Source organism: Dreissena polymorpha, chromosome 16 (genome assembly GCF_020536995.1).
Source record: "Dreissena polymorpha isolate Duluth1 chromosome 16, UMN_Dpol_1.0, whole genome shotgun sequence".
NCBI lineage: Eukaryota > Metazoa > Mollusca > Bivalvia > Myida > Dreissenidae > Dreissena > Dreissena polymorpha.
This window is the reverse complement of record NC_068370.1, coordinates 30537900-30556572: the sequence shown is the minus strand read 5'-3', so window position 1 is coordinate 30556572 and position 18673 is coordinate 30537900. Positions and strand designations below refer to the sequence as shown.

Here is an 18673-nt window from a genome sequence, read left to right as displayed (position 1 = left end):
CCCTTTGTAAGTTTTTTTTTTTTTTAAATCTATTTTTAGTCGTGGCGACCTTGACATTGGAGATATTGATGTGATTCTTTCGTGCGACACACCGTCCCATGATGGTGAACAAATGTGCCAAATGATTTTAAAATCTCACAATGAATGACATAGTTATGGCCAGGACAAGCTAATTTATGGCCATTTTTGACCTTTGAACTCAAAGTGTGACCTTGACCTTGGAGAAATCGACGTAATTATTTCGCGCGACACACCGTCCAATGATGGTGAACAAATGTGCCAAATGATTTTAAAATCTGACAATGAACAACATAGTTATGGCCCGGACAAGCTTGTTCCGCCCGCCCGCCAGCCAGTCAGCCAGCCAGCCAGCCAGCCAGCCCGCCCGCATTCGCCAATCTAATAACCAGTTTTTTCCTTCAGAAAACCTGGTTAATAATAATGTATCACAAATAATGATTTTACAGTATTTGATTTCCACTCGCACTGACAACATCTCCATCTGTCAGGTCTGTGTGAGGTAATTTATTTACAAGAAATGATCCTCTCAGGCTAATCAGGGATTACTCTTTCCTCTTTAGATAATTTTTAGTTTATATAAAGTCTCTTCTAAACAAAAATCCAGTATAGGCAGTAAGTTGTCGACCCTGATAAGCATGTGCAGACTGCACAGGCTAATCCAGGACAACACTTTTGCACATGCATTAAGCCTCAATTTCCCAGAGCATGACTCAAATGCCCCCTCATACTTGATTTCAGCAGGCAGTGACAACATCTCCATCTGGTGTGTCTGTGAGAGCTCGTCTCCCGCCCCGACATGATGCAGCTGGCTACACTTGAGCTCCTCATTCACCTCCCTTAGAGTGTCACGCTCTGTCATGATTCGCTAAAATATCACACAAGAATTTGGAACTGAATTGAGAATTGCAAACTTTTATCAAATACAGAACCCAATTCGAAATTGGTAATTTTATTTGAATTGCTATTTTGCTGAATATTTTTATACACATGAACATTCTAAAAATCTAAATTCTAAACCACCTTTATTGTGCTCTGTCATAATTCACTGGAATAAAACACAAGAATTTGCTACTTAATTAAAAATTGCAAACTTAAATCAAATTGCTATTTTGCTAAAACATTGTGGTTCATTTGTTAAAAAAATAAACCAGGTTATTTTGTTGAAGTTTAAACTTTTTCGTCTCTTAACATATATCTACGGCATGTAAAACAAGAGGGCCAAGATGGCCCTAGTTTGCTCACCTGAGAGGAGTCGGTTCATTCAATCTTTACCAAATGTCAAACTTGACCTAGATATTGTCCAGACAAACATCCTGGTCAAGTTTCATCATTATTTCATCTGCGCGTCATGATCAATGTACCTATTAAGTTTCATGATCCTAGGCGTAAGCATTCTTGAGTAATCATCCGGAAACCATTTTTCTAAGTTGAGTCACTGTGACCTTGACAGCCATTGTGTGAATACGTTTTTTGGAACTGTGACCTTGACCTTTGACCTAGTGACCTGATAATCAATAGGGGTCATCTGCGAGTCATGATCAATATACCTATGAAGTTTCATGAACCTAGGCATAAGCGTTCTTGAGTTATCATCCAGAAACCATTTTACTATTTCAGGTCACCGTGACCTTGACCTTTGACCTAGTGACCTGAGGGGTCATCTGCGAGTCATGATCATTGTACCTATGAGGTTTCATGATCCTAGGCATAAGCGTTCTTGAGTTAACATCCAGAAACCATTTTACTATTTAAGGTCACCGTGACATTGACCTTTGACATAGTGACCTGAAAATAAATAGGGGTCATCTTCGAGTCATGATCAATGTACCTATGAAGTTTCATGATCCTAGGCATAAGCATTCTTGAGTTATCATCTGGAAAACATTTTACTATTTCGGGTCACCGTGACCTTGACCTTTGACTTAGTGACCTGAAAATCAATAGGGGCCATCTGCGAGTCATGATCAATGTACCTATGAAGTTTCATGATCCTAGGCCTAAGCGTTCTTGAGTTATCATCCGGAAACCATTTTACTATTTCGGGTCATCATGACCTTGACCTTTGACCTAGTGACCTGAAAATCTATAGGGGTTATCTGCGAGTCATGATCAATGTATCGATGAAGTTTCATGATCCTAGGCATAAGCGTTCTTGAGTTATCATCCGGAAACCATTTTATTGCTTTGGGTCACCGTGACCTTGACCTTTGACCTAGCGACCTGAAAATCAATAGGGGTCATCTGCGAGTCATGATCAATGTATCTATGAAGTTTCATGATCCTTGGCATAAGCGCTCTTGAGTTTTCATCTGGAAACTATCTGGTGGACGGATGGACCAACATGAGCAAAACAATATACCCCCTCTTCTTCGAAAGGGGGAGGGGGGGGGGGCATAATGAGAAAACTGCCCCCTCCCAGCAGCCATGTTATTCAACTGACTGGAACCATTTTTGAACTCAACTCTCGTATCAAGGAAACAAATGTTCTGACCAAATTTCATGAAAATTGGGCCGAATATGTGACCTACTGTGTTCACATGTTTTCACTATATACATATAGAGAAAAATGCCCCGCCCACTGGCGGCCATGTTATTTCACCGATCCCGACCATTTTTAAACTCGTCTGAGACATCAATAAAACCAATGTTTTGACCAACTTTCATGATGATTGGGCAAAAATTGTGACTTCTAGCGTGTTTACAAGGTTTCTCTATAGCCAAATAGGGAAAACTGCCACTATATAGACAATCCCAGAATCGATAATATGGGCGCCGCCATATTGGCTATTATGTAACCCGCGATTGAAAACGGTACTGAAGAATTTGACAGATTACAACGTTATCATAGTGTACACCCGCTTTATTCCAATAAACAGTACTTTATGACTTCACACATTAGGATTGAAAACAAGTGAAACATGAAACCAAGTGTCGATATGTATCACATCGTAAATCAATATAATTGAAATTAAAAATATACACGAATGATTCATAAAATATGTGTCTCTGCAACAATATTCAGTGACAACACATAATGTTTAAGGCCGAGTTGGTATTTTTAAGCACACCTTTCAGTAATGCCTTTGTATAAAATTTAATTATTTCTTTATGGAATAAAATTATTCAAGCATAATTATAAAGGTATAGAAATATCTAAAGTGTGAAGTAAATGTTGTGATTTTAGCATAAATAGTGCCGGAGATATTAACAAAGATCTATCAATATATAAAGATTGGAAACATCCATTCAGACCATATTTTTTGGATAGATCTTTGATATAAATTAGATTGATTTAAGATCGATGTAGACAATTAAATTGATATCTGCCTTTGTTTAAGCCTATATTATTTCTTATTAAATGTCGTACTTTCTATACTCTCTGGAGATATTAATTAAGAAACGTTGTACGATTAAAGATTAAGTACGACTTCTTTAATTGAATAATACATATCTTTGTTTGTCTAAACAGTTACCATTTCGCTATTTATATCTCCCTTGTGTCATTTTAAAGGTAATATACAAATCTATAGCCGAAATGAAGTTTGTGATTCTTAAATTGTTTCGTAAATCTTTGTTATCGAAACTCTGTAAGATTTTCAGGTAGAGATTTTTTTTTCATTAAAATAATGTATCTAGTTTAGTCTAAAACTAAAGTGGTTTTAGCAATCTTTTATTAAAAAATCGCTCTCAAGCTAATACAAAAATAACTAGCCGGAAATGAATGTTGTGATTTAAATGAACAAGTATCGGAGTTATTCGCTTGCAAAACTGTGTAAGATGTCAGGATATGTCATGCTTTTTTATTGAAAAGGACATATCAGCTTTTGTCTACAACTTTCTTACATTATTATTTAAATAACATTTTACATGTTGCCTGAAATATTATTAAATTTTCTTAATAACATCTTAATTCACGATTGAAATGTTCAACATGAAAAATAATGAGCCTTAAATAAACTTAAATAGTTCCAATTGTGTTCTCTAGATTTCCTAACTGTATGTCTTTATTAAATGTTCGTAAAACGGTCTAAATTTACGCTTAAAAAAATAAAAACACGCACAAAATAAGTGATTTATTTTTCTTTAATTACGGATTATAAATGACAGCAACATACATCTCTTGAAAAAAACATCAGCGATAAAGGCCCGAACGAATTCGCTCAATTGAAGGCGATGTTCCAAGTGTGGATTAAAAGCGTTTATGGGTTTGCCCTTGACACCACATGTCTGCACATGTGTTGATACCGAAATTTAGATAAGATATCACGCGTCACCTTTAAATAACATGTTAAATGACAATCAAGACCTTATTCATGTCAGGGACCTACACAAATAGGTCCATGTCCATGCTGTGTGTTATTACTCTTAAACGAATGCAGATGAACCTTATTTCTACTAATTACGTAATTGATATTAATAAAAAAAACACGAACTATTATGTGGTTGTCAGATCCATAACAGAAACTCTTTAAATCCTCAAATATATTTGATAAACCCGTTTCGCTTCCTTGTTTTGCGTAGGAACCTATACCCACATATATAGGTCCATGTTTATTTCTTCAGTACCGTTTTGGAGGCGCGCAAGAGTATTCAGGGGCGGGTAATCCGGGAGGTATCGATTTCTGGGATTGTCTATACATATATAGAAAAATGCCCCTCCCACTGGTGGCCGTGTTTTTTCACCGATCTCGACCATTTTCGAACTCGTCCGAGAAATCAATAAAACCAATGTTTTGACCAACTTTCATGATGATTGGGTAAAAATTGTGACTTCCAGAGTGTTTACAAGGTTTCTATATAGCCAAATAAGAAAAACTGCCCCGCCCACTGGCGGCAATGTTTTTCAACGGATCGGAACCACTTTTGAACTCAACCAAGATATTGTTAAGACAAACATTTTGACAAAGTTACATGAAGATTTGGCATGAAATGTGACTTCTACAGTGTTTACAAGGTTTTTCTTTTTTTTCAAACTAGTGACCTAGTTTTTGACCCGGCACAACCCAGTTTCGAACTCGGCCGAGATTTCATTGGTACAAAGCTTCTGACCAAGTTTCATGAAGATGGGACAAGAAATGTGGCCTCTAGAGTGTTTACGAGCAAATGTTAACGGGCGGACGGACGGACATACGACGGACAAAGACCGGTCACAAAACCTCACCCGAGCAATCAGGTGAGCTAAAAATTAGCTAACAACGACAGAATTATTCGGGAACGGTATTAATAGTCTATTCCACTTCCTTTTCTCTCCAGCGCTGGAGAAACTTGTTGCAATTTTGACATTTATTGTTAAAAATTCAAGTAGCTGACAGTCTCCTTTGGTAGGCACATTTTTTGGAAATTTTAATATTATAATAATTCTGAGGGTGCTATTTTTGTTTGGCCAGTTGTCTTCAGATTGCGGAGTATAAATCCATACTTGGGTGGTTACCTTCTGATTATTACAAAAAATGAGTTTATTACAAAAAATAGTTTTTTTTGTGGAGATGGGTTTTGCTCGTATATACAGTACAGCTCACGCAAAACCAACAAATTCCGCGATCCGCGGAGTTTGACGACATCAATTGTTCGCGGAGTCGACTCGGCATCGACCATCTGGTCGCCGAGTCGCCGTGTCTGTTCGTCGAGACACGCCGCGGCACGCCTCGGCATGATGCCGAGGAAATTGTTGGTGATATGACGCTGAGTCATTCGGCGAACAATCTTATAAACTATAATTTACCTGGGATAGAAACTGATTACAAGTTCCGAAATCATGATGTTTATTAAATGTAGATTTACTACGTTCGGACAATTCCTCTAAATAAAATATAATTTAAACACACTGTATCGTTACCGTTACGCTGTTTCAGTTCCTTCATTACTGAAACAATTAGTGTATTGAATACTGACTGCAGCTTCTTGGGAAAACAGGGCTTAATGCATATGCATAAATTGTCAACCCAGTACCAAAGACTGTCTTTAAACGAAAAACACCATAGAATCAGAAAGTGTCGTCATTGATTAGCTTGTGCGAACTGCACTGGCTAATCAGTGTGCACAGGACACCACTTATTGGATATACATACGGCCCCGTTTTCCCTGAACGCAGCCAATATGTACAGATTTCAATGACAAACTGGCCAATGTCGTCGCACAGGCTGTTAAACACTATTGATTACATACACACACTCACTGTCTGCAGTGTACCAGTGGTGAAGCATAAACAGGCTAATCAGTGTGCACAAGCAGATGCGGTGGTCATCGTTCTTAGGGTAGTTAAGAGCAGACCGACTTGCAAAACTAGCTCTTAATCTTAATTGTTCGCAAGCGAACAACTAACAAGAGAGGTGTTTGTCAGAAACACAATGCCCCCTTCTGCGCCGCTTTGAAGCCATATATTTGATCTTTGACCTTGAAGGATGACCTTGACCTTTGACCACACAAAATGTGCAGCTCCATGAGATACACATGGATGCCAAATATCAAGTTTCTATCTTCAATATTGCAAAAGTTATGACCAATGATAAAGTGTTCGGACGGACGGACGGACGGACGGACAGACAGACGGACGGCTTGACGGACAGTTCAAAAACTTCATGCCACTCTTCGGGGGGGGGGGGGCATAAAAAAACACGTACGTATGCCAAATACTGCTGTTCACAGAACATTATTGTAGTTCAGCTAATGGAACCACATATATCTCAGACACATCATATGCAAATGATGATGATGATGGTGATGAAAATGACGACGACGACCACGACGCCGCCGCCGCCCCGCCACCGCCGCCGATGCTGGTGCTGCTGATGATGATGATGCTGATTATGTTCAATATCACGACCGCATTTGAACATAGATGTAGAAGTGGACCGCTAAACATTAGAACTGACGTGTATACATGTACATCGAACAAGCATAATAGGCTTCAATTTAACCCTTTACCACTTAGATACGTATTTTCACGCATGTGTAGTCCCTTGGAAAGTTATATTTAATTTAAGACCATTCTTACTCGATTCAAGTTCTTAAGCCTTCATCTACAAACATTAGATACTGATGAGCAGCAAACAGCATTAAACCTGAACAGACTGCGAGTTACTCGCATGCTGTTCTGGTTTTATGCTGTTTGCACATAGCCATTTCCACTTTGCTGATAGGGAAAGGGTTAAACGAGTGTTCTGATTAAAAATAAGTAGCTTTTCTTCACATGGACTGGGTATTAAAGATAAAGACCGCAGGAGCACATTGGCAATCGAAATAGCGCGAATTCTGTACCCCGCAAATTCATGTGTTGAACATTACGTTAAGAAAATAAGAACACTGTCATTACATTATTCTTACAAAATTCCTTGCGTGTCATGAATTACCAAAAGGTTGTAATCGTAACACCATTATACGTTTGCCTTACATATACGTATCGAAGGCAATGATACGTGAAGTTTTCAGTGGTAAACCTTTATCATGATTTTTGGCAAAATATGCATTGAAACATTTAGTATTTACACCTGCTCTAACTGCCACACTTAAAATGATCGCATTACCAAAAAGCTTTAAAATTACGACGAAAATGATCACCTGAACACTATTTTAGACTTAAATAATCAATTTACATAATCGCGTCTGTAACTTAAGAAGCCTCTCCAAGCAAATATTCAGCAATCAATACAACCATGACCTACTTAAATACAATGGCTGATTATACAAGTTAACATGTAATATAATGTGATTCACATAACTACTGAAAACCACACTATGGCGCATAGGCGTTTGCAAGTAACAGGATTAAAGATCTTAACTACAATGTAAAGCGTGTTGTTCATGAATGTTCCTTATTCTTGATCATACAAATAGTTGTCTGAAAAGGCTTGATGTATAATACAATGCATATTGCAAAATATTTACAATGGCAGGAAAATAATATGATCGAAAGAAACACGTATTAAATATCCTTGCATAATGACACATCAGACCACCATGGCATGCACCTGTTTAATTGTTCTTAAGTGTTAATACTCTCTTGGTTAGTCGTTGGAAATTCTACACATTCGATACTTATCTTCCTGTTGTCATGGACAATTAAGAAACTATATTCAGCCTGCTGGTATGCAAAATATATTAATGTAGAGCAGGCTTGGCTGGGATATTGATTTTATCAGACCGCCATTCCCGGGCGTTGTATCAGATTGCAAAGATACAATACGTATTCAAATGTTTGTTTGAAAACTAACGGTGCACTGTCATGTTTTCAGCGCTAACATGCACGTAAGCCATGCTTAAGTACGGTATACTTTTCCACAATGAAATTGAGGCCTTGACATAAATTATTGCATTTTTAAGAGGGTTTTAACATGCAATTTAGTTGCAGTTTCGTAACATGTTACCGCTGTGTGCTGTAAACATTAAGCTTGTAATATGATGCGGGAATAAAAGTAGGCCTGTTAAAGGGAGCTTACACTTTTGAATGAAATAAGAAAACGAATGAGGTGTATTGCCAATATATGAAGGTGTGTCCCCCATTTATATGTGGTACTATATTTTTGTGCTTAATTATTCACATATCCATAATACTTATAATGAGTTTATGGAAAAGACGATTATATATAGTACAACATGGTAGATAATAAGACGAGACTTAACGTCATTTGCAGTACATAGGATATACAATTGTTTTATTAAAAAAACAAACATAATAAAATGCAACATGAATTCAAAACCATAAATTTATATAATAAAAATATGTTATGTGTTTCTATTATACAATTAATCGATTTTATGATGCTTGTTTCAAACAGAAAATGATAACTGATCGCACTTAATAAAATAACTCATCCTATTACGTGTATATCCCAGTAAACCATGTCTCGTAGGAAAAGAATATAAATACACATCTAAAAACTTTAAGTGTATTATCAATAACGTAAATAATGGCCAGCTTGTAGGGGAATTTTCTTTTCTTTATTTAAGAGTGTGCAAGTCTACTATCAGTTTAACGATCGGTATGTCCAGTTCCGAAAATTTGAATAACAAATATATATCAAGCATTTACGTTACACACGGAAGTTTTATACATAAAAGTAGTTAATAAGATATCAGCTATGTCTGCCCGACTTAAGTTATTCATTGAAAATAATTGGCATTGCAAATATGTTCTTCCCATTTCACAAAATCTTAAGACAGCAAGCCAAAAAATTAAAGGACGTACTTGCAAACCTATTTTATCATATACAAAAACAAGCTTTGCAGGGGTATCGATTGCAACAGACCGGGATTTTCCAAAGCCGTATCAGATTTCACAAGTACAATTTAAACTTATGAGGCGTTCGCCATGGGTCTTATAAATATTGGGTGTATTAACATAAACGAAATATCAAGCGCACAAGCCCTCCCTTTCATCATGTTTAAGGCACACGATCTTCAACAATAGACAAATACATACTAGTAATACATGCCATGGCCAATGCGTCCCAACAATATATTCCAGAGTGCAAGATTCATTTTTATATTATAACGGGTATTTGAACATAACATACATACTTTGGAATTTTTACAAGTTTAAGATTTATAAAAATATGTTATGTTAAAGGTTTAATAATGATCGCACGGTCAAATAAAACATTATATCAAATCGCTGAAGGCACTGAGGTTGTTCGCTATTGCATAATCTTAGTTTTCAAAATTATGTTATAGCTTTTTATACCGCAAGTTTGAAATGCACACAACCCATTCAAATTTATAAAGAGTGTGTCGCAAAGCATAGGTTTAGATGTGGGTGCACTGTTTATCCTCATATTAATGTTATAGAGATAACTTAGGTAAAGCAACAACAATATGTCTCTCTTTTTTCGCAGATGGTTGCTGCACTGGCAGCCATCTTTAGAATTTTGGTTGCCTTGCTAAAGAATAACAAGCCTAGAATCATGTACATGTTGTAAAATGTGTATCTAATACTACATTTATTTTCTTTAAATTATTGAGCAACAATTTTGGCGACATGACAGACGTTTAAAGCAAGTCTCGTTTCCGAAATAATTTACGGGATTTAACTGTGTAAACTTTAACTCAATATAGATCTAGTTATCGACATACACAATAATTGTTTTGACAGATGACATCCGATTGATAATTTAATTAAATGTATGCAGATATAGAGAAATGTTAACAATCGCACAGCGTATTTTCTGTGTATGTTTCTATATTTCGATAACATGTGTTATAGATTAGTATACAATCAATATTTGTAAATAGTTATACTCGGCGAATCGCCGCATCTACGCGGCGTTACTCCGCGAATCGATGCCGAGGCAAAAACAGACGCGGCGTCACTCCGCGAAATATCGCCGAGTGCCTCGGCATCATGCCGAGTAAATACGCGGCGAAAATACGTTAACAGAAGAATCTGTCCGCGGCGTAGCCGCGGACTTTGTTGGTTTTGCGTGAGCTGTACTGTAGGTAACTCCCAGCTCTGATTTGGCTTTTACAGTGCTCCAGCTAGGATTTGAAAAGGGCAGGGGGCTTTTCTGTCAAAAGGGCACTTTCGACGCGCAGTATTTTGTGAAAAGGGCACTTTCTACGCGCAGTATTTTGTGAAAAGGGCACGTTCGAGCGCACAGGTGATTCTGGAATGCTTTCTATTGCATGTTAATTTATATGTTATAAATAATTGTATTATTCCCATTATTATTAAACCATTCAAATATAATGTCTACAATGAGGATTAAACTAATTACAATGCAATAAGAGATTTATGAATTATCATATGTAAAAAAAAAAAAAAAAAAATTTTTGAGGGGGCGGGGCAGGGCAGAGGTTCGGGTGTGGGGGGGGGGGGGGGGGGGGGGGAAGGCGGAGGTTCGGGAGGGCAGGGCGTGGCGCCCTTCGATTTAGGCCTAGCTGGAGCACTGCTTTTATCTGGATAGTTAGTCACTTTGCCGAATTGCTTTACATCACGGATTTGCATATTGCGGAATTGCTTTACGTTGCGGAACTTTGCGAATTTGGAAAACATTGCAATTTTGCGGATTTGGATAACATTGCGATTAATGTTGCGAATTTGCTCACTATTGCTTATAATAATTTTGCATTGACTGTCTGCTTCTTAAAATCAGGAAGGCCACTTGGTGTAATCATTCCTGATTTACATGTATTTTCATATCTTTGATGTTGTGGCTCATTCTCTCCAGCTATAATTTTGTTCTTACTGAAAAGTTTAATTATTTTAACCTAGTCCATATGTTCTAGTCATTTGTTATTGCAAAGGAAAGGTAAAATAAAGAAGTTATAACTTTATTTTGTGTTATTCAAAATTAATATACTAAAATAATGTTATACAAGTGAAAGTTCTTAAGTTCTGAATTCTAAATCTCCCTTACTAAGCTCTGTAATGATTGGTTTATATTATTGGCAAGAATTTGGTACTGACTTAAAATTTGCAAACTTTAATCATATTGCTGTTTTACTTAATGTTTGTACACAGTTGAAAATGTGAAAGTCAGCATGTTCTTATATTCCCTCGCTTGTTTTATGTTGAGTAAATTCTGGAATATTTTAAGAGTTAAACCCAACAAAATTAAGCATATTTGTCTTTGTTCACACCTGAATATACTCTGTCTATCATTTTACAAAACCATCATATTTCACAAGTCTGAAATGTTACTTACCTGATTACTGTGATTTCCCAAATACTATTGTTGGCTAAATGCTTATATGATTTGTACCATACTTACAGTGCTCACATGATTTAAAGGTTGTATAAAAAGGATTATCAAACAAAACCAATACCCCACCCCCTCTTTGTCCCTCTGCAAGGTAGACAACTCAATACCCCACCCACCTCTTTCTCCCTCTGCAGGGTAGACAACTTCTCCTGTACCCGTTTCACCTCAAACTCAGACTTGTCTGCCCGCTTGGTCTCCTCTGTGACCTTGTTCTGCAGCTCATGAACTTGCCTCTTGTACACATCCAGCTGCTGCTTCACTGACCCAGATTTACGCAGCTCCTACAGAATGCAAAGGCATGGGTAGGGAACCAACCAGGCGCCAGGTAATCAATAGCTCAACCACATCTAAAGGTAATGGTGACAACCCCACTACAAGTAAGGGTAGCTTATCTATTGCAATTAAGGGAGACAAATATGTGACAAGTAAGTGAGACTATTCCACTACAAGTATGGAGAAGCTACTCAACTACAAGTAAGGGAGACCACTCCACTAAAAGTAAGTGAGACTACTACACTACAAGTGAGACTACTCCACTAGAAGTATGGAGAGGCCACTCCACTACAAGCAAGGTAGACTTCTCCACTACAAGTAAGAAAGGCTACTCCACTACAAGTAAGAAAGGCTACTCCACTACAAGTAAGGGAGACTACTTGACTACATGTAAGGGAGGCTACTTCAGTACAAGTAAGGGAATCTGCTCCACAACAAGTAATGGATACTTCTCCACTTAAAGCAAGGGAAATTACTCCAGTACAAGTAAGGGAGACAACTTCAGTACAAGTAAGGGATACTTCTCCTGTAAAAGTAAGGAAGGCTACTTGACTACAAGTTAAGGAGGCTACTGCACTAAAAGTCAGGGAGACTACTCCATTACAAGTTAGGGAGACTACTGCAGTACAAGTAAGGAAGGCTACTCCACTACAAGTACAGGCGGCTTCTCAAATACAAGTAAGAGATACTATTCCACAACAAGTATGACAGGCTGCTCCATTACAATAATGGGAGGTTTTTCCCCTAAAAGTAACAGAGACTTGTCCACTACATATAATGCTGACTACTACACTAGAAGTAAGAGAAACTTCTCAACTACAAGTAAGGAAGACTTATCCACTAAAAGTAATGGAGGCTACTCCATCACAAGTAGGGGATACTTATCCACTAAAGGTAATGGAGGCTACTCCACTACAAGTGTGGGAGGCAACTCTATTACAAGTAAGGGAAGCGGCTCCACTACAAGTAAAGGAGGCTACTCCATTAAGAGTAAGGGAGGCTAATCCACTACAAGTAAGGGAGGCAACTCCACAACAAGAAATGAAGACCACTCCATTGTAGGTAATGGAGACAAATACACTACAAGTAAGGGAGGCTCCATCATTACAAATATTGGAGGCTACTCCATTGCAAGTAAGTGAAACTAGTCTATTGTAAGTGAGTATGACAATATAATACACTACATGTAAGGGTGTTGCTCAATTACAAGTAAGGAGACTACTAGACTATCCATTACAAGTAAGGGGGGAATTACTCCACTACAAATTAAAAGATCTACTCCAGTATAACTGAAAGAGACTATTCCAATGCTCCTTTGGGGAACTACCCCACAAGGGAGCTAACTATTGTACATGCCACTTGTAATTCTTCGGGAAACTACTCCATTACTACTTCAGGAGACTACTCCATAAGGGAGCTAACTAATGTACATACCTCTTGTAAATCTAGGGAAGACTACATCATTACTACTTGAGGAGACTAATCCAAAAGGGAGCTAAGTACTGTTAATATCTCTTGTAACTCTAGGGGATGATACTCCATTGCTACTTTAGGAGACTACTACACAAGGGAGCTAAATCCTGTACATACCTCTTGTAGCTCTAGGTTCTCCTGCATGTACTTGGTGTTCTTGTCTTCCAACAGCTTCACCTGACCCCGCAGGTCACTCAGCTCCTCTGAAGAAACAGTTTTTGGGTATGATTAATGAAATAATAATGACATTTAAAAATATTCTTTTTTTTCTAAAATCACAAACTTGGTGCTTCAATTGTTTCATTTACAAAGGTCAGTCAAGTTGGGATATATGTGTTTCAAGTTTTACAATGCAACAATATAAATTTTTTATTGGAGACTCATTTATTGCATTATCTACAATTGAGTGTGGAGAACACAATATGAACCATAAGGCAGTCTAAAAGATAACTTTATCCCCTGCCATGATTATTTTGACCTTAAAATCTGTCCTTGACATTAAAGTGTAAATTATATCTTGCCGTCTGCTCATTTGCTGAGTTTGACCATATTTGGCAGCATATTTCATGAAAACCTTTGACTTGTTTCACATGGGGACTAACAATTTAATCTTAAATAATGACCTTGAGCTTGATTAACTGACTCATGCCTTTTTCACATCGTCTGTATACCTTCATGATTTGAGCAAAGTTTCATGAAAATCCTTTCAATGGTAAAGGAGATATGGATAAAAAATGTAAAAGAAGGCTAAATCATTTATCATTCAATTGTGACCCGGACCATGAGTCTGTGTGACTGATACATCTCTTCTGCAGAACCCATTGTCAATGAAAAACCTTTAAAAGGGAAGAGAGATATGGAACAGACATAAAAATGTAACATACATAGATACAGAGAGACAAACTGCGGTAGGAAAGAGTCAAAAGGTAACTCTACATAACTAATCAATTTTTATTGTTTCCAAAACACGACCAATGTTTCCTAGATAAAACTATTTTTCATATAGCAAAAAAAGAAGTTCAATCGCAGTGTGTGTCTGGATAAATATTTTTACAAGTGACTCTGTAACATGTTTATTATTTTTACACAAAATTGTTCTACATTAATGCAACAAAATGAATACTTTTGTGAAAATTGAAATTAAAGATAACAAGAAACCGTCGGAGACGGGTGATGCTTCCCAAAGTTTTTTTTTGTCACAATATTGCACTATATATTCAGATAAAAGGAAACGTCTTAAGGGGCATAACTTTGGACAAAATAATATGATGGATGGTTTAGCAACGTGGAAATTTCAAAGGGCCATAACTCTCTAAATAAATAATATAATCAGTACCCACAAATAACATGCGCATCTCCTCAAGGTAGATAAGCTTCCCATAAAGCTTCATTGAATTCCAGTCAGTATTTGGGGAGAAATAGCCCGTACAATAATTCCACTGTATGTACAGTTTATAGAAAATTTCAAAGGGCCATAACTCTGTGAAAAATCATCCGACCATAACCCGCTGATAATATGCCCATCTCCTGTTGGTAGTGAAGCTTCCCATAAAGTTTCATTGAATTCCCGTAATAAGTTGCTGAGAAATAGCTTGGACAAGAATTGCACTATATGTACAATGGAAAATTACAAAGGGTCATAACTCTGTGAAAAATCATCCGACAAGAACCTGCTGATGATATTCACGTCTCCTCTTGGTAGTGAAGCTTCCCATAAAGTTTCATTGAATTCCGGTCATTAGTTGCTAAGAAATAGCCCGGACAAGAATTGCACTATATGTACAATGGAAAATTTCGAAGGGCCATAACTCTGTGAAAAATCATCCGACAAGAACCTGCTGATAATGTGGACATCTCCTCTTGGTAGTGAAGCTTCCCATAAAGTTTCATTGAATTCCGGTCGTTAGTTGCTGAGAAATAGCCCGGACAAGAATTGCACTATATGTACAGTTAATGGAAAATTTCAAAGGGCCATAACTCTGTGAAAAATCATCCCACCAGAACCTGCTGATAATATGCACATCTCCTCTTGGTAGTGAAGCTGCCCATAAAGTTTCATTGAATTATAGTCATTAGTTGCTGAGAAATAGCCCGGACAAAAATTGTGCACGGACGGACGGACACACGGAAACACGGACACACGAAAACACGGACAGACAAAGCGGTGACTATATGTTCCCCCCAAAAATGTTTTTGGGGAGCATAATAAAAGAATTTCACAAGACTTTTATGAAACGGAAAACCAAAGATGTCTATGAAACTTTACAAGATTTTTATGGAACTCAAAACCAAAGATGTCTACTGATTTTCATAATCTTTAGTACCTATTTATTTGTTTCTCGAACTTTTTTTTACACAAATATTCCATATATAAACAAGAGGCCCATGAGGGCCTGAATCACTCTACTGCTATAAACACTGTGCAAGTTTGGAAATAATAAGATGGAAACTGTGTACTTAATCGCGCAAACAAGGAGAATTTTCTCAAATTCAAGGGGAGTTTATTGTGTACTTATTTCTCAGATACTGCTCATATTCAAGAGGGTTCAAGTCCTCATTGATATATGTATAAAGATACTGTGCAAATTTGGAAATAATTGGATGAAACCTGTGGAACTAATTGTGTAAACAAGCAGGATTTCAAAAGTTTCTCATATTCAAGGGGAAGTCATTCTGGACTTCTTGTTTCGATATTGCTCTTTTTAAAAAAGGGTTTGAGTCCTCATTGATACAAAGACACTGTGCAAGTTTGCCAAGAATCACATACAAAACTGAATTTTCATTTTTTTTCTCATATTCAAGGGGAGATAATTCTAGACTTATAACTCCGATATTGCTCTTTTCCAATAGGATTTGACTCATCATTCAGATAAAGACACCGTGCAAGTTGGAATATGATTGGATGAAAACTGTGGACTTTATTGCGTAAACAAGCCTTATTTCACAATTTTCTCAAATTCAAGGGGAGATAATTCTGGACTTTTTACTCTGATGTAACCCATTTTCAATAGGGTTTGAGTCATCATTAATATAAAGACACGGAACAAGTTTGAAAAGAATAGGATGAAAACTGTGGACTTAATTGCATATACAAGAAAAAGTCTAACGCACGCACGGACGGACGACGGAAACCACGCCATGAGATAAGCTCTTCAGGCCTTCGGCCAGTAGAGCTAAAAATGCAAAACAATTTTTTAAACTTTCTTTAACCTCAAAACTTAGAACATCCAACATTGTGTTCAACATTCTGCATCCATACCCATTCGTTTCTTGTACATCTCTATTTGGACCTCATATTTGACGACCTGTTCTGCTGTGTGGCGTAGATCATCCAGCTCGTCTTTCAGGTTTCTACATTCCTCTGACAGACCAGCCAGCTCTGTATTCTGTTATATGGTACACAAGAAATATAAGCCCTGTGTGAAAACTCAGCTTAATGCCAATGCAGGAAGTGTCATACCAGATTAGTCTAGGCAGACTGCACAGGCTTATCAGGGATGACACTTTCTGCCTAACCTGGATTTTTGCTTGAAAGAGACTTCCCTTACACAAAAAAATAACAAAAAGTGGGCTTATCAGGGTTGACACTTCTGCATTTAGAACAGATTTCCCAGAACAAAGTTGACAACATTTTTAAAGAAAACAACAGCAATTTAAAAAGCTACAGTATTTGTGCTAGTCTCTGCCAGAAGATAAATTTTTGCTACTTGTATATAAACAATCAATTATGTGTATTAAAAACATCACAATATATAAGAAGTTTATAAAATTATTATTATCTGACCAATGTAATGTGTAATATAGACAACAAATGTCTCTTAAAACATATGAAAATGTGTGATCCTGTCCACCCATTGCAATAAAAAAATACGAGAAAAATAGACACCCAACACATGATCTGTATATTATACCTAAACTTATTTGGCATCTTTTATGCTTAAAGTTGTGTTGTAGCTACAGATGACAATCATGCAAGAAAGAACCTAAAGCAATTTAAGTGTATGTATTCAATAACTTCAACAAAGCTGAACAAAACTGCAACACAACTGCAAAATGAGCTACTTTATCTGAAAAAAAGGCTCAGTGGTCAAATAGTTCTAAGAGGAAAACAAACTTACCCGATCTTGTAAATCATTTACTTCTTTCTGTAAAACATCTACTTTAATTCTGTAATCGTCTTTGGCTGCAATTAAATAACAAGTAAAATAAAACTTATATTAACAAGAGTTCTGTTTAGCAAAAAACTTGTAATTTAACAACCTGGTACTTTCAAATAGTCAACCCTTATTTAAATCAAGATACTTAAACAAATATGCTAATTATGTTCTCAAGAGTAATAAATATACGCTTACAAATAGCCTTTCCACAAAGGTTTGTATTAAAAATAAATATATAAAGCCAAATGTAGTGTCTTAAGTATCTAGCTTTTTCTTTAATTTGACATGGATACCTAGTTTTAAGTCCGACGTGACCCAGTTTCAAACTCAGCTGGGTTATCAATGGGACAAATGTTTTTGACAATTTTCAGTAAAATAAAGCTATAATTGTGGCTTCAAGAAAGTTCACAAGTTTCGTCTTCCATTTGACTTAGAGACCTTTTTTTCTCCCCCACTTGAAACAGTGTGGAACTCGGCCACAACAATAATAAAGCACAAAAGGTCATGAAAAGAACTCACCATGAGCGTGATTTGTGAATGGGAACTAACAAATGAAATGATTGAAATTAAAAGGTTGCCATTGCATAAAGTAAACATTGTGCGCCGAACTACCCCGAAGTCACAGGTTCGATCCTCACTTTGAATGTGTTCTTTATATCACCCCCAAAGACTCCACTTACTGGTTCTACCCAGGAAACAGACTCAAAAAAGCGTTTCTATAAGCCTTAGACTTTTGATGCGATTGAAGTAAAATAAACAAGGGCTGTTTGTAAAACATGCATGCCCCCCATATGGGCTGTTAATTGTAGTGGCAGCCATTGTGTGAATACATTTTTTGTCACGGTGACCTTGACCTTTGACCTAGTGACCTGAAAATCAATAGGGGTCATCTGCCAGTCATGATCAATGTACCTATGAAGTTTCATGATCCTAGGCCTAATTATTCTTGAGTTATCATCAGGAAACCATTTTACTGTTTCTAGTCACTGTGACCTTGACCTTTGACCTAGTAACCTGAAAATTAATAGGGGTCATCTGCCAGTCATGATCAAT

The 18673-nt window shown here is 37.0% G+C and overlaps 1 protein-coding gene across 3 annotated transcripts in view; it reads right to left on the bottom strand.

Moving 5' to 3' along the window:
- The window catches only part of LOC127861437 (protein Hook homolog 3-like), a 75894-nt gene that overhangs the window by 16493 nt on the left and 40728 nt on the right, over window positions 1-18673 (bottom strand). For all 3 annotated transcript variants that reach the window (XM_052399910.1, XM_052399909.1, XM_052399911.1), the window contains exons 10-14: window positions 17582-17646; window positions 16723-16849; window positions 13581-13666; window positions 11834-11998; window positions 750-886 (exon numbers count right to left, since the gene is read on the bottom strand). In XM_052399910.1, the coding sequence (XP_052255870.1) occupies window positions 750-886; window positions 11834-11998; window positions 13581-13666; window positions 16723-16849; window positions 17582-17646 (580 nt within the window). The remainder of the gene's footprint in view (window positions 1-749; window positions 887-11833; window positions 11999-13580; window positions 13667-16722; window positions 16850-17581; window positions 17647-18673) is intronic.